This window comes from Ascaphus truei, chromosome 11 (assembly GCF_040206685.1).
Source record: "Ascaphus truei isolate aAscTru1 chromosome 11, aAscTru1.hap1, whole genome shotgun sequence".
Lineage (NCBI taxonomy): Eukaryota > Metazoa > Chordata > Amphibia > Anura > Ascaphidae > Ascaphus > Ascaphus truei.
This window is the reverse complement of record NC_134493.1, coordinates 51,261,892-51,279,301: the sequence shown is the minus strand read 5'-3', so window position 1 is coordinate 51,279,301 and position 17,410 is coordinate 51,261,892. Positions and strand designations below refer to the sequence as shown.

Genomic DNA, 17,410 nt, shown 5'->3' with positions numbered 1-17,410 from the left:
TTCCGTCACACAAAGAAAGTGTGCAAGGGAGAAAGGCAGTTTGCAGCAGGAACAGCTCGTTCTCACTAACCAGCGCACACAAGGATCACATTGCTATGGTCTTCTTTGTACACCGACAGAAACTAGGACCCGGTGCTGCAGGCAGAGGGTGCCCACGCGGCTTATCCTTACACAGTGTACTGGTGCCACATCTTATTCTCTATTCACAGGGAACCAACGAACCTCATGCTCAAATATTGGTGGTAAAAGAGCATCAGTGTGGAACACAGGAGCCTACAAGATGTTCCCACGGACAGCAACTTACACTGGGAGTTTAGGAGAGCAGTGTGCACAGGGAGCAGCAGCTGCGCAGCTTCCAGTGACATTTACAATAACTGTGTTGACCATGAAGATTTGTAGATGAGGGTTATCTTACTTAGACCAACGTAAAACATTTTCAGAGAGGCTCCCAAGCCTCCTGTTTAGACAGAGGGATAAAGCACGTATGTACGTTACAAGTACCGGAACAGCGTACAAGTTTAAACAAGATCCGCATGCAGACGGTATCAGCAACAATGTATATGCAGTAAGCAATCGCTCTTAAATCTAGTTTATATTTGGTGAACATCCCAGCGATGCCGGGAAGGCAGACACAGACCGTGGTTGTTTTCTCTGTGGGATCCTCCTCACTGATGGAATGAAAGTATTGCAGGATTATGCTACAGACGATTATCCTTTAAAGCAGACTGTGCAATGTAAAGATGTATACAAGTACACCAGTTATCTTTCCATATCTTTATTCACAACATTGTCAACTCCGCTACTGCATGTGAATCCACTCACCCCCTCCATTCTGCAGACGTTACCAGTATTACATCTTTACTCAGCCACACATTTCTGGATATGTTGGATTGTTTTCCTCTTCTCCGTTCACAACATCTGAATTGGCGAAGACTTTCTGCGTCTCCACATAGGCAGGCGAGACTAATTCAAAGTGGGTTCAATAACTAGTAACACAATGCTCTCTCTCTACATCTAAAGCCACACACAATGTTACAGGGCATTACGTCTAGTCACTAGGCTGATGTACACAATGAATCTGTCACTTGCATAAAGTAACGCAGAAACTGAGAAACTGCATAACTTCTTTAATGTGTGCACAACATTTGCATTCACGGAGGGACTGCCCCACTCCTGCCGTTGCTGGAGACGAGTATTTTGTAGTTGTCGCCTCATGGCGACACTGGGTAAACATATCAACAATATACAGAGGGAAGAGTTCAGGAGGAGGGAAACTGGGCTAGGGGGAAAAGGCAACCCTTCTGAAAGTCTATGCTGTTCATCAATGACAAAAAGTTACAGTAGGTGTTAATGCATGTTGGTTGAAAATCAACAGACAGTTGTCAGAGGTCTACAATATAGTCTTCCAGGTCTCTCCAGCAGGAGTTGAAAGACCATGGGCATTGCGGGAGTTAGTTGTGAAGCCATACTCTTCTTTGCAAGGTTCAATGGATTATCTGACGGTATATGGCCTCATGCAGCTTGTGTCTGCGAATTGGCCACACACGACATCTCAAAAGAAAGGCTTGCCATTCACAATCTTGGACAAGTGCTGTTGTGTTTAGAAGGAGCAGCAGAGTGTAATCTTCATGGCTCTATGCTGGATGAATGCTGAGCAGGTTTCTCCCCAAGGTTCAGTGGTGGATCTGCTGGAATTTTCTGGCCAAGACAGAGTTCTACAGAACTCTCACTTGTCTATTTGCCAATGGAGGATATTTCAAGGACAGGGCACAAGTGCTGAAGTTCTTCACGTGTCAAAATCCCCAAAGGCCAAAGCAGAGGATACAGATGATCACCAAGGATTCTGCACACAAACAAAGCAGCTACTGTCCAACTTTAGATTTAACAGTTTCAGCAGTAAAATCCTGAGCACATAAGCGAACGATCAAATGGAGACAATTTCACACAAGCTTCACTCCCAAGATCTAAAAACTGCTGGTTTTTAGTTCAATGCTAAACACTGAAGCCAAGTTAAAATACACAGGACATGGAGGCGGAGAAAAAAGGTGGCATAGTCTGCTACCAAGTGTCTTCTCATGAGAGGAGTCCTTTGGTTCTGCTCTAAGCCACCTCTCCTCGTTAAGCGTCTTTTTAAATTATGTACAATTTACAAAAATCAGAAAGGAATGTCTCGTCCATCGTGACATATGTATAACAGAATTGCAGATTTTCCACAAGCAGTGCTACGCTCTTAGGACGCTATGGGTCACACGGTAACCTTGCAGCTTTCATGCTACAATGGTGGTGTTGACATCACTGTTCTGGTGCCCCTTGAGTAGCTCTTCAGATCTGAAAATCACCATTGGAGCCTCAGTTTCAAGGGGCAGATGAAAGGATGTAGTAATTTGACAGCTGACATCTTCCACTACAGAAGGAAGGAACACGTAGAGTTACGAGCTGGTGGCAGCTTCCTTAGAACTTTAATTCAGAGGGTATTGGAGAACTAGTGTATCGGAAAATAAATTGAGTAAGAAGCATGTCTATGCATCTATGTGGCATTGAATCTCACATCTGCTTCTGGTTCTTTGTTTCGAGAATAGAGTATTCCTTGTAAGAGGATGTGTTTCTCCATCAGACAGCACTCTAAATTCTGGAGTAAGGCATGAGGCTGGACAGGCGCAGTCTGTGATGCAGTTGGTGGCCCGAGATCTGGTACTGACTCACCACAATCCCAGAACCTCTGATATCATCCATCACCTCAGTACTCCTCCACCCAGCCATTCTCTGATATGAAGGCATCAATAACTTCTTTCATGGCCAGATTGGGGATCAGCTGGTCTTGGGTCAAAGTGCTTCGGGTCACAGGGTCAAAATGGCCTACTCTCTGTAGAACAAGATAATCATAAATGTCAGATAATATACATAAATGAAACGCTCCCACAATTACATACTAGAGATTAAATAGCCTGGTAAAAAAACAAATTGGTAAATAGCAACATAACTTGTTACACCTTCTAATAAAAAGCACAACATTCAGATGTTGCCTCCCAACACAGGGCGACGGAGACAAGAGACTATGGGTCATATTTACAAAGTGGTGCCAAGCTCTAGTAACTATAGCCCTACGTCCGGAGTGGCAGTGCCACGTTAACTGCAGGGTCAAGCCGTGTGATACCCCTCACAGTAAGGCCGCGCTTATAGTCACGCTGCGTGCGGTCGCAGGAAAAAGCAAATTGAAGTGACTTCCAGCGATCGCGACAAAGCCCTCGCCCCGCGCCTACTATAAGGGCTTGCAACGGCGTCAATACATTTGTTTTGACGCGACGTCGCCGGCACTATAAGCGCGGACTAATATAGACAAATTGTACCCAATTGTGTACGATGTGTCTAAATAGTGTTGTTCAGCTTCATGGGACCTGCCAAGTACTGATTCTGTAAAAACGGAGTAGGGTGGATTTCTGCTTTAAGCAACTGTGCATCTAACAAAAAGGTCTCTGCCCATTCCAATAGAATAGTCTTATTATTACCTGTGTCTGCAACCTATGTGATATAGGTCATCTCTACTGTATAATCATCAAAAATAATTGGGACAAACCAAAGATGATGTACTGTCTACAGCTGCATTGTATAAAACATCAAGGGGGGGGGGGAGGGTATCAAGGGAGGGCCTTCAACTACTGTTATCTTCTATGTTTACATGACAGGATGACAGAGACACAAAAAACAGAAGCAACACATGGGACATAAAGGCTTCTCCAATGTATCCAGGTCAAGGCAAAAAAGTGTTGGCGAGATACTGTACACATTGCTTCCAAACAATGCTTAAGGCCACGTCCATAGTGCAGGATACGGCACGAGCTACGTAGCTCGCACCGAAACAAACACTAGGACCCCAATGCATATGCGCATAGTGCGCGCGCGTGCACATGCGCTACAGGGAGTTTGTGATACAAACAAGTTTGTTTTGCAAGTGCGACGCCGGGGAATCGGAGCGCGGAAGCCAACGCGTTCTACTATGGCCGCGGCCTAATGCTTTCCAACACCCTCTCTCTCATGCTCCTCGCAGCTGTTACCTGGAGATGTTCCTCTATGTCCTTCCTGTCGTAGGTGATGCCGCTGGGAGTTATACATGGTTCTCTCATCAGCTCAAAACTGATCTTGCCACACAGGTAATCTGGGATGTCTCTTTTCTACAGAGATGGAAAAAGTCTAGGGTCAAGATATCCTTTGCATGTAATTACACACTACACAAAAAACAAAAATGTAGCACAAGATCGGTCTACATACAACAGTCATTATTAGACCTACAAGCACTCATCACTGCAATCAACCACATGACAAGCAAAGATAGATGGAATATTGACAAAACTACAGACTAAATTCACATCAACGACAAATTACTAACACACCAAGTAAGGAACATACTGTACATGAACATTCACAGGCAGAGGAAAAGAAATGAACCGCAAGACAAAACATAGGAGAGCACAAATATGCACAAACAAAACGAATTCTGCATTCCCAAAACTATACAGAGCACAGTGAACAACTTGTAACACACACACACACTTTACAAGATGGGTAACTGTGGTTTCCCACACTCACCTTTCGCTTCTCATCCACTTGAGAGAAGAGCTCATCCATGTCAGACAGATACTTGTCCTGTAGAATGATGGAAGCAAATCCTTATATAAAAGACTGTAAGCAGCAAAGCATAGTTGCGAACACAGCCCCCGACACCTCAGCCCTTAGAACTCCTGGTCCGTCATCATTAATACCAGTCTCGGGACCTCAAAAGCTGGTTTACGGTTAACCATTATGCCAGTCCTTTTTTAAAAACATTCTTTAAAAGGTGTTTGTACTGGACACAATAGCGATTAGGTCCAATTCCAGCCTCAGTCACTGACTGATTGAGGAAATAACTTGAAAGATGGAGAAATTCAGAGTCCTATAAATCATAGGGATGTAATCTGATTGCCAATTCTTGGTGTCAGGAAGGAATTTATTTTTTTTCCACTTGAGAGATCATTGGATGTTTTAATGGAATTTTTTGTTTGCCTTCCTCTGGATCAATATACTGTAAATTAACCATAGGTTGAATGCTATTGACATATGTAGTTTTTTCAACCACATCATCTACTATGTAACTATGTACTCGTGAACCTTCATTTGATGAAGCAAAATTAACCCTTTAATGATTTGTGGGGGAAAAAATGATGCAAGAAACAGTGCCCCAGTATTTATCCTAGAGAGACTACAGGGGGGTGGCTTATTACAATGTACTTTCCCATATCAGTGTATAGTCCTGACACCTAGACTTGCCAAGGCCCTGAATGTAACTAAAGTTACTGTGTAAAGGATGCATATAGTATGTTACAGGCCTCGATCTCAGATCCCCCGTCTGCTTACGTGTTTGGAAGCCACACTGGACAGCTGCGCCCGGCTCCTGTTCTCCACGTTTTCTTCCTGCTGTTTTCTCTTTGTTTCTTCCACCTCTCTGTGGAGGAATTAGAAAGCCAGGGATGTTTAACCACATCTACTAAAGAAGAGACAGGCGTGCAGCTAGTTCAACGGATTGTTGGCGCTTATTTGTATGGCGCCAACATATTCCGTGATATGGCTTCTCATATAAAAAACGCATAGATTGAATATTCAATGCTGTTGTCTCCACCTATAATAAAATGTCAAGGGCCATCAAGGGAAATATTTGAATACTCTGGCCCATCTTGAACAGTAACCCAATCCATAAACCAATACGACAGGACCCGCCATTACTTTCATACAGGTATTCCAAAAATCTCTGAGACAAGCAAATCAAAGCAGTGACACCCCTACCTACCGTATTGATTAAAAAAAAAAAAAGGTACCTATCCTAGTTTCCCTTCTATCCCAGTTTACTCAAAGGGAATGTACTTTACCATCCACGTACAGGCAGGCTCATTTACATTGGACATTTTAACACATGTAACTCAGACTGTCATCAATGCTCTTAAATGTCCATGTGGTATGCAATATGTGGGTGAGACCATACGCCCGGTCAAAAGGGCATATGTAGGGATACAAAGGCCTTGCGAGAACACCCAGTGGCCAGACATTTTAAACTCACAGGCCATAGTCAGTTTAAAGTTTCCAATTCATTTTTTATAGGGTTGAACCACCAACAAATATGGGCAACAAAGACTGTTGAGGCAGATGGAGTATTTATGGATACAGAAGTTAGGGAAACGTACACCTCATTACATGATGAAGAGCAGTATCTTACATGCTTTTTAGCAGAATCCTATGGAATTTTCTTGATTTATATTACATTGTTTCCGATGTTTTTTTAGCATAGCCTTCCATCATTCGCTAAATGATTATTATTGCAACGTTTCTATTTTGGATACACGTATACATTGATTGATGGATTGATTGATTGATGTATACGTATACATTGATTCTGGGTGCGTATTGCTTTTTTCACATCTAAAACACTATTTTGAGATATGTGATGGCCCCTTAATACTGAAATAAAATAAGAGGGTCTATGTATCAAGGCAATTTTGGAGCAAAACCAGGGCATTTTTCACCCTGCACCTGTATATCAAAGCATTTTGCTCCAATTTTGCCGCCTGCCTTAGCTTGCTCTAGGCGTTATCAGGAATAGTTACATGGTGCACAGATTATAAAATGCATCACAGTCTGCATTTTTGCACCACTCTTATTGCCTTTTATTTGCCCCTAAAATCCTACACATCTTCAGTGGCATCAGTCTAAAATACGCCCTCAGATGTAAGAAACTGTTCATATATACGCCACAGCTCCGCTCCATCCGCCCTCCAAAAAAAGAGCTGTGCGTTTCAACATTTTTATCTACGTTGATACATGGACCAAGTTTATTTATTGAATTGTGTGCTAGTATATTGTTAACATTTCCTGTTGGTGTCCAGGGGAATGTTTCCACTGTGCTTGCTTTGCATCCAAAAAGGTGTTTTGTCACCAGACTTTCCATTATTGGACTTGCTAAGCCCAACGTCATTAAGTATTAACATGCATAGACGTGACAAAACCGGTCTTACTCACTGTGCTTGACAAGGGGCTCAGTGCATATTTCCTGCTGTGCCTTACAATGAGAGAATATATGCACGATGAAAGGATTGACTTGAAGTTGTTGATTTAAGCAGGTTGAATGCAGGCTGAGGAGTAGCAACTCATCCTCGTTGCTATTTTGAGAAGTCCCAAACCACGTAGGGTGCGCTAGCCCTGCCTGCCCCAGACCCACCTCTCTTTCTCTGCCAATATGAGCCTGGTGAGATAGGCGTGCAGCTCGTTCTCCTGATTGATTCTCCTCTCCTCCATGGTGTTCCAGCGTTTCTTCTTGGCGATCCTCAGGGCACTGGGAATGTCGTCTCCGAAGTTCAGCCGCTGCTCCTTGGCCAGGTTATACGCTGAAAGCAGGGACCGAGAGACATGATGGCAACAAAGAGCGTACAAACCGATTTAAAAGCAGCAATCCTCTACTCGCCATGAGAAATAAATACCTGCTTTCTTTTACACATTACATAGCTCTTTTGCTGCAGTTTTTACCAACCCCACCCCTTTTTACATCCTGCAGTTGTATTGTGGAGATATTAGTTGCTCAAAGTGTGCCTGCCTGTGAGGTTAAACTGGCACATGCCATTGGCACACTCATTACGACAACTAAGATTGCTATTGTAACAGCGGATGTCAGCGAGATAATGAACTGGTCAAAATTCAGCGAAAAATGAATGTTTTGAAAAAAAAATTGAAGTCAGTTCATTTATTTTATTACAACATTTACACAGTGCTCTTATCCAGGCCACTGTACATTTGTTTTACCAACTATGGTGAGGTTACAGATGGTGATATAAGAATAACACAAGGCACTGCGGATGTTTCTAAATGCTTATTTAATAAGCCAAAAACTTAGCGACGTTTCGACCAAAGCCACTCACCACTTGAAAAAGATTGGTTGGTCGAAACGTCGCTAACCTAGCATGGTTAATTACAATCCACTTGGAATATTACATCGCCATGTATTAGCACTTGTGAGTATTTATGTCTAGTTAGATATCCACTGCGTGGCTTTGATACTAGGGGCCCTTGTATGCAACATCTGGCCAATAGCTAGGCATTATACATTATCACCACTTATACTTGAGCCATTTTATCACTGCTATAGGTATACTCCTGATTTAATCTATAGGACGGCGAATACTTATTTGATTAACCCTACGCAGCTCCGTGAGGATTTAATATCAGAAATTCACTCTGAATTAACTATATTTCTGAGCCCTCACTACTCTGATGAGGATTTTTATTGATTTAATTTTTAACCTTTGAGTGTTATATCTTATTTATGCAATAAAGATTTTGTGCTTTATATTTTCAGCCTCCCTTGTAGTTACAGTGTCCTATATTAGGATATTGACCAGATGGCCGTTGGCGACTTTAATAACTATGTTTGGCATTGAGTGCATGATTATGGGGTTCTTTTGACCCTCTCTTTGGGGTCTGTTCTGCTCTGTTCCATATAGTCTACCCTTTTGCACCTGCTTCTGTGTAGGACTTCCCATTATAGGCGAGCAATCTGATTCATCCGTTACACATACAAGCTGGACATAAATATATTTTTGCTTTGTGTTTTATTCACATATACTCTGGATAGGGAATATGATTCTCGTGCTTTGCTTCATACAACATCTTGGGTTCATTTATTTGTGTCTTTGGTCTGTTTGGTATGAGAGGTTTTTTGTTGCTGGGTGACCGGGTCTTGCTTATCTGGGAGCGTGGTTGGCGACTTGGTGCGGCCGTGGATAAGTTTGGCGCACCGCAGTCGTCATTTGCATCACGCGACTTCCGAACGCCAGGTCGAGGTGAGGATGTAAATTGTGAGATAGTGACTGTTTTGCTCTGATGAAGGTCCATGCTGGCAAACAGCGTCATTATTTTAAATGTGACTTAATAAAGATTGTTTAGATTGATATCCATATACCCAGATTTCAGCGATTTGTTTTCACAATTACTGGTGTTTTGAGACATCCTCCTACTAGCTGGAGGCACCGTTTCTTTTTCATGGTTTTAACCATTTTCTTATTTGTTTTTGCATTTTGTGTGCTCGGCAAGATTACGATTTTCCCGTTCATGGCTGAGACACGTATGGGGAGGTCCGCCCATCAGTCTTGATTAGGAGAGAAAAAAAAAACAACCACTTCTAAAATGCTGCCCCTCTCACCTGCAGCATGTTCTTTTTGTTTTGGTTACTCACCCTACTATCAGGGTAATTTAGCCGCAGAGTAGTTCTCTCAGCCGCCGATTTCCCATGACGGCTATCTGGAGCGAGCAGGACGGACTCCAGAGGCGCTTCAGAGCGCAGCGGGATAGACCCGATGAGGAAAAGCGCACGTGATGTTGCGCCAAAATGTAAATGCGCTAAACCGGACGAGAGATTGAGCACCAGAAGTAATGGCTTAATGGAGGCTTGTGGGGACTATAAAAGCACCAAACTAAAAGCAGTACAGTGCTGCAGGTGAGCTCTGAAAGAGACCAAGTGTATGCTGCAACTATGGTGAGCAATACTGCCAAGGGATCACTGCCAAAACAGTCAGCGAGTACTAGCTCAAAGCATATTCAAACAGAGCAAACAGGTGTTTACGTTATGCAGTAACTCTGCAGAGGGAATATCAACGTTTCCCTTGGGAGAATTGCATCACAAGAACACCATCAAGAAGCAAAAGATCTGGGCAGCATGCGACAAGTCAGCACCAGAGGGGAAGAAATTGTGGGAGGAATGCAGCAGTCCAGGCTCCGGATCAAATGAATACTTTTCTTCAGTGGATGAAGGACACAGTGGCGCAGACGGTGAAGAATGTAGTATCACACGCAAATAAGGGACCTTTGAAAAGGTCACGGCCACAGACAAGTCTGGACAAGAAGAGGTTCTTCATCGGAGGAATCAGAAGTTCATATATTGTCTGAAGAGGAGCATTGGACTCGTCTGATCAGGAAGATTTTCAAGAGGAAGATGCACTGTTTGACATGGAGTTGGAAGCGCTGTTAATTATGACAGTATGAGAGGCATTGGAGATGGTAGATAAGAGAGAAAATTCCCAAAGCGATAGACGCTTTAGAGACGTAGAAGAAAATAAGAGTGTTTCCTCTCCATAAAGTGTTACAGTTATGGTAGACAGAGTGGATCCAGCCAGACAAGAAGATGTTTTCCCCCCCATGAAATTTCATAAGATGTACCCCTTTTTAGATAAAGATGCAAAAACACAGGAGACACCGTCAAAGGTTGATGCGGCAATTACCAGGATAGCAAGGAGAACACTCCAGGTACATAACATCTCGTTCAAAGACGTAATGGACAGAAGATTAGAAATTGCAAATATTGAGGATGCGCTTGAGAAAAGGGTTAAGAGAACTGGAATCTTAAAGCATTGGCCAAGATAAAATTAACCGCAGATTATATGGCAGAAGCATCTTTCGACGCAGTTCGACTAACATCAAGATCTACTGTATGGCTTTATCAGTAGCCGCTGGGAGAGCCCTATGGTGCCATGGATGTAACCTTTCGAAGAGGAATTCCCGTTCAGCAAGAGATTGAACAATATAATCTCCAAAGTGTCAGAAGGAAAAACTTATTTCCTTCCACAGGAGAGCAGATTTAGAAGCCCCTATTACTAAGGATATCAGCCTAACAGGATGAATTCTAGAGAGATGCAAGCTCTTAATCGTCTTGGAAGACCTTTTTCAAGACAAACGACTTGGAGAAGTCTGGTCAGATTAGCCTTTTTCAGGGCTCCAGAGGTAGAGGAGCTTCATTTAGAGAAAGACCCTTCTGAAATTAGGTTAGTCCAACAGTTCCCAGAGGAGGAAGATTGGCTTCAAACGATAAAGGATAGGTGGATCCTTCAACTTCTGTCAGGACTCACGCACAAGGATTGCTTCTTTCAAGTAGCTCTTAGCCGTCAGCTGTGCCGATTGACCACAGAACTCTTGGCTTCTCAACAAACTTCCTACCTGGCTGGAGCAGGTTTTGTTGCCGCAGTTACTAATTCTTGTTCACGTTTTGTCCCCTGTCCTTGTTTTTGTTTGACCACTGTTCATGCCTAAATTAATAAAAACAAAGTTCTTTCCTTTAGTCTGCGTTTCTCCAGTCCTTACTTTAATCCTGCTCCAGACATGCTTTACCCTGTTCTTAGTCCTGTATCCAGATCCTGCCAGGCTTCAGATCTGGACCCCAGAGAGAATGGAAAATAAAAATATATATATTTTTATTTTCCAAAGTGTATACTCAACACTTTTTAGTAAAGAAGATTTAAGAAGGGTCAACATATTCCTAAGGGTGACCAAATTTAGGATGAAGTGCCTACGATCTATTATACAGACAGTAAAAAAGGCTGACTGGTTAGCTTCCATTGATCTTAAAGATGCTTATTTACTGTACACACTCCCGTGGTAAGACAGCATCAAAGGTTTTTGAGATTCGCTGTAGAAAACAAAATCACTTTCAGTACACAGCGCTACCCTTCGGACTAGCTCCATCCCCAAGGATGTTTACACAAGGTGCTGATCACACGATTGGCAGCAGAAAAACAGGGTATAGAAGTCTATCTTTACCTACGACTTGCTTATAAGAGCCAGAGACAGGAATCGGCTTCAGACATATTACAGCAGTCTTGCAGTTACTGAAAGTGACGGGTGGACAGTCAACCGGGCACCTGGGGATGTTTAAAACAAGGAGGAGTTGTACTACCACAGGAAAACATTCAGGACCTGACAGACAGGTTAAGAACATTTCAGAAAACAGAAAGTATGAACCTATCAGGAAAGAAGACGACTACCCTCGAGGTAGCAAGAGGGGCAAGATTTCATAGGAGGCACAATTTTCTATGTCCCTGGAATGGAGATTCAAAAGATTTATGGCAAGAGAGCGCATTGTATCAGGACACCAGAGTTTCGCTATCACTCACCACTCCGGTGGTTATTACAACAGATGCAAGAATTACAGGCTGGGGAGCTCCCCTAGGTGACAGAGCAGCACAAGGGAATTGGCCAGCTCAATAAAAACCATCTCACGCCAATTATCTAGAGCAGAAAGCAGTCAAGGAGGCCTTAAATGCGATTCAAAAATATTTACACTGTCGACGCGTCTGAACAAAATCAGACTGTTGTACGGCAGTAAAGTATATACAGAGACTAGAAGGAACGAGAAGCAAAAGATTAATGCAGGTAACGGCAGCCTTCATAAACTGGGCCGAGGTTTACCTGGACAAATGGACAGCAATTTATCTCCCACGACAGAACATTGTCACGTGACACCAGGACTATTACACCGGGATCGCAAACACCAGTCAGCACGAAGGAATCAAATAAAACAATTTATTTCGACTGGAGTCAACATGCACAATACAAGATTAAAAAGGCACAAAATCGCCAAAACAGGGGTTACACGGGAGCGATATAATTTGGAGTATAGGCCACTTGACTATCGCTTTACATAGATTCTCCGTCTCGAGAGGAAAGCATGGAAGACGGGGGGCCAACCAATCACCGAGCAAGGCCAGGGATGGACCAATCCGGGCCGTGGGCGGTCACCATGCTTATAGGACAGTCCACAGGGGCGGGATTAAGCGGAGAAGGAAATTCAAATCGACCAATAGGGATCTTGCCGACTGGGCTAATACCCAACAACGGTTCCCGGGGCCGGCCCGATACCTCCCGCAGAGATAGGCGCCTCAGAGACTGGGATAAACAAAGACTCAGTTTTTTGAGCCAATATTCCCCAGACCTGAGTGCACACCCCTCCACCCCTCCAACAATGCACACCCACTCCAACAATGCCCTAACCACTTCACCCAACATTTGGATAACGCAGACATGTGAATAAAAAATATAAAAAACACAAAATAAATCAGTGAATTTTCAGTGTAACCTATAGACTGTGTACTCACAATCTGTTCTTTTAAGCATTTCCATTAGAGGTAATCAATGACCAGCACCTCTGGGTGTGTGGGAACCTTTTGAATGAAAGAAATAAAAGCCCCAATAGCGTAGACTTATAAACAATTTATCAGGAAGGTAAGTAAAAGCATATATACACTCACATGGTGTCATACAACAGGCACGCAAGTGGTTATCAGGCACGGAATAGATGCCATCTGGGATTATCAGCCTACAGCGTTCACCCCCCGCTCGCGTCCACAGGTGTTTGCGCGTCTCACCTCCCGGTAACCTTGCGATTGGCTGGCCTCCGCACCTCCCGGTCTGAATACCCGGATGCTGATGAAACTGGGCGATCCAGTGAAACGCGTGGGGTGCCAGAAGAGACCGCAGACGTGTAATATTGATGATCAGGGTGCTCGTGCTTCCCATAATCACATCTGGGTTTGGAGGCCAGCGGCAGGATGTTCAATACGTCTCCAGTGATTCCGCGCCATCGATCTCGATTTAGGGCGGCTTTTTGGGCTTCGGCTACTGTGAAGTGGAGCGGCAAGAGATCTTGCGCAACCTGGTTCGACCACATTTTCTTTGGAGCTTTTCGGTACACTTCCCGGCCTATGGGACGTGTGGTGTTGAGGCGCTGGTATGGTAGTCTGGTGATGATTCCATGTTATACATCAGGACAACACAGTTCTAAGACCTGCGACACATTTCCTACCTAAAGTAGTGTCTGTGTTTCATCTAAACCAAGAGATTGCCCTGCCTTTTATTGTTCATCAACCAAAGAACCCAAAGGAAGAACAGCTACACAAAACCTGATGTGATAAGATGTATGAAGCATTATCTAAAGCGAGTGCTGAACTTCAGTAAGTCGGATAGGCTGTTCGTCCTTCCACAAGGTACCCGAAAGGGGCAGGCAGCATCAGAGGTGACTACTGCTCATTGGATCACCACTTGTATCCAAGACACATACAGGGAGAGAAGTTCCTGAGGGGTTGAGAGCTCACTCAACCACAGCAATAGCTACGTTGTAGGCTCTCAGAGCACAAGCATCTCCCTCTGAGCTGTGTAAGACAGCAGTGTGGTCATCTCTACGCATTAATAAAGCATAATCGACTTCACATCCAGTCCTCGGTTGACGCAAGCTTTGGACAGAGGCTGTTACAAGCGGCGATACAATAAAAAGGACAACATGATTAATGGCATCTGTGTTTTCCACAGTCTCAGGTATCACATTATTTCCAACCCCACTCATTATGACTGCTTGGGTATATCCCATGTGTCACCGCCATGAACGGGAAAAGAGAAAATGTATTCCTTACCGAAATCGGTTAATGGCGGCAAGTATTTTCCCTTCCCTGTTATTGAGATAAGCAAGAGGTTGTTTTTAGATTGGGGAAATCCTAAAACGGACTACAGATGAGAGGAGGAGCCTTTTATAGGATACCTGCAGAAGTGTTTTTTTTTGTCCTACACAAGACTGATGGGCGGAGCTACCCATACATATCACAACCATGATCCGATTCCAGGAAAAGAAAATTACCGTAAGGAATACGTTCTCTTTTCTGGTATCGAAAACAGCAACAGTCTCCTGCAACATGAACCACTCCCGCACTTGAGAGACCGAGAACGTCACACGTTATTTCTATATATCAGAACCTCATTAGCGGAGAGTGACCAGATGGAGACATCTGACTCTCTTTACAGCTTGGCCATGTCCTTCGATGTCAAGGGACAACCCCTTTATGTTGCTTCCCCACTGCCCTTCACCGAGCAGGGGCATAGGAGAACACAGCTGTGCCCAATGTGTGTCTATCTCCTTAGTGAAAGGGCTAGTGTAGGCTGCCCGCTTACCTCTTTGCAGGTTGCCAATTGCCTCGTCGTAGTTCTCTAGTTCCATCTGGCACTGCCCCAGGAAGAAGTGTGCCTTCACAGACTGACAGTCCAGTTCCAATGCGTGCTTGCAGTCTGCCAGTGCCTTGTCCAGCTGCTGCATCTTCAAGTAGCACAGAGCACGATTGGTATAATACACTGCAATGGAGGGGTTCCGATTCTAGAAGAAGGAGGGTGATAAGCCAGTGGTTATAGGTGCCCAAACATGTACCCATGCTTAAAGTCCTTGGCTTTAGATCACTTTTGTCCTAGACAGGAATGACCCTTTAAAGCAGAAATTCCTCCTAGAACCAAAATGTGCTAATGGCAGTGACATGTTTAAGGGGTTATATCTAGGTAATTTACATTCCATTTATTATTAGCTTGTAAACATGGTAAGATGGTCACGACAGCTTTATTTCACTGACTGCTCCATTGTCTGTCACTGTGTTCAACAATAATTTTCACAGAGAGCATCCCTCTCATTATTAGCTTTATTGACTCTCTGATAAGACAGGCTGGGCTATAGAAAACATTTGGTTGTCAAACCCTCCCCTGTTCAGAAGTCATACGAAATGCTAAATTGTCATTTCAAATGGAACAAAAAGCAGTCAAATCTTTGCTTTTAGCACATCAATGTTGTCGAATTAATCAAACTAAATTCTATACTTATGCCACTCTAGAGAAGTGTGGGAAATACTCACAATGGCTTTGCCATAACAGGACACTGCCTCCTGGTATTTCCGGGCCACGAACAGCCTGTTGCCTTGTTCTTTCAGTTCCTGAGCGCTGACGCTCTTCTCGGGGCTCCCGCCTATCCCACCTGGGCCCCCACCCACCCCGGAAGGGCGTCCTCCTCCACTCCCACCGTCCTCTTTCCCCTTCATCCCGGGGCCTCCAGGAGCCACCCCTCCAATTCTCGGAATGCTTGGTGTCACCCCCAATTTCGCTGTGATAAGGGACCCCTACATCAATAGGGGATCCCTTGGTTCAAGTAATTGTGGGGTTTCCCCAAATATGTAACACGAATCAGATTTGTAATAAAAGCTGGATACTTACCAAATTATCTGGTTCACGTGTTAGTATCTCTACACTAAACAAACAACCCTAATATTTCAAAACTCTTAATATACCATTATCATTAAATACACCAACAAATTCAAAATGATTCTAAACACGCTTTAATAACCCTTTATAACTATGATCTAGTAGCCACCTTTTAAACACTAAGTGGCCCAGACAAACGTATTCTACTATACCAAAACATTTATTCCTTCACACACTTCAATACCAAGATCCACTCTAATACTCATACATAAACAAATATATCTGGGATTGCTTTAACCAAGTGAGCATCAAAACACCCGTTAAATGACACTTCAATTATACAAAGGCACTCAACCCGCTTTTCTTGTTTGTCCTGAATATACTACATATGATTAGAGTGCTGTGTATAAAGGGTTGCCTTTCTGATCAAAATTCTCTTTTTTGATCAACACTGTTAATATTGTCCTGAATATACTAAATAATACTAGTGTATGCCAAGACACATCAGATCTTTAGAAACCCTAAACACCTACAACAAAAAGGGACTAACCAATACCACAGGCGTTTCTTAAAAGATCAAGAAACTCTACTATGTCAAATTTCTATTAGCATGACAAAAAGTTGGACAACACACCTGTTTGCTATAGGGTCTCCAGTATAAGATAATAATATTCATGTCTAGAGTCCCCCTACAGCAGTTAAGATGTATGTACCACCTCGCCCTATGTCAACAAACCCCTACACCACCTTAATGTCAACAAACCCTATGATGACCACAGATCCCCGTTAGTGTACCAATAATTCACTAAAAAGTCCTAGATCCCAATACACCAACACAATCCCCTATAATGTCCTTTTATATCCCACACAGCTCTAATACCCAAGAACCTCCTCACACTGCGCACACAGCCAGTGCCCTCCTCACACCCCCTCTTCCCTCCTCACTCACCCTCCTCTCACTCACCCTCCTCCCTCCTCTCACTCACCCTCCTCCCTCCTCCTCTTCCCTCCTCACACCCCCTCTTCCCTCCTCACACCCCCTCTTCCCTCCTCACACCCCCTCTTCCCTCCTCACTCAACCTCCTCTCACTCACCCACCTCCCTCCTCCTCACACCCCTTCTTCCCTCCTCACACCCCTTCTTCCCTCCTCACACCCCCTCTTCCCTCCTCACACCCCCTCTTCCCTCCTCACACCCCCTCTTCCCTCCTCACACCCCCTCTTCCCTCCTCACACCCCCTCTTCCCTCCTCACACCCCCTCTTCCCTCCTCACACCCCCTCTTCCCTCCTCACACCACTCCTCACACACACACCCTCCTCCTCTTCCCCCTCCCCGGGATAGGCCAATGCTCCGGGCTGGATAGCTCAGAAACCCTCCACACGGCCAGCTCCTGACACCAACCGGAACTTCCGGTCTGCCTCCCAGCAAATGGCCCAGTATGGGAGGGGCTGCAGCACTCCGCTTCTCCTCCCCAGTCTGAGCGCGTACCAACCACTTTCTACAGATCTGCACCGTTGTAGGCGGGCGGGGCTTTCTTTCAAACCGAGGCTTGTAACGCAAACACCA

The 17,410-nt window shown here is 44.2% G+C and overlaps 1 protein-coding gene across 1 annotated transcript; it reads right to left on the bottom strand.

Annotated features, from left to right (window-relative positions):
• Positions 1 to 1,112: 1,112 nt before the first annotated feature.
• On the bottom strand, positions 1,113 to 16,812 carry STUB1 (STIP1 homology and U-box containing protein 1). The gene is made up of 7 exons (XM_075566210.1): positions 15,501 to 16,812; positions 14,779 to 14,977; positions 7,241 to 7,406; positions 5,389 to 5,476; positions 4,585 to 4,641; positions 4,053 to 4,169; positions 1,113 to 2,863 (listed from the first exon to the last, which is right to left on the bottom strand). Exons 1-7 carry the CDS (start codon positions 15,681 to 15,683, stop codon positions 2,738 to 2,740), a joined length of 936 nt encoding a protein of 311 aa, XP_075422325.1. The 5' UTR covers positions 15,684 to 16,812; the 3' UTR covers positions 1,113 to 2,737.
• Positions 16,813 to 17,410: the final 598 nt, after the last annotated feature.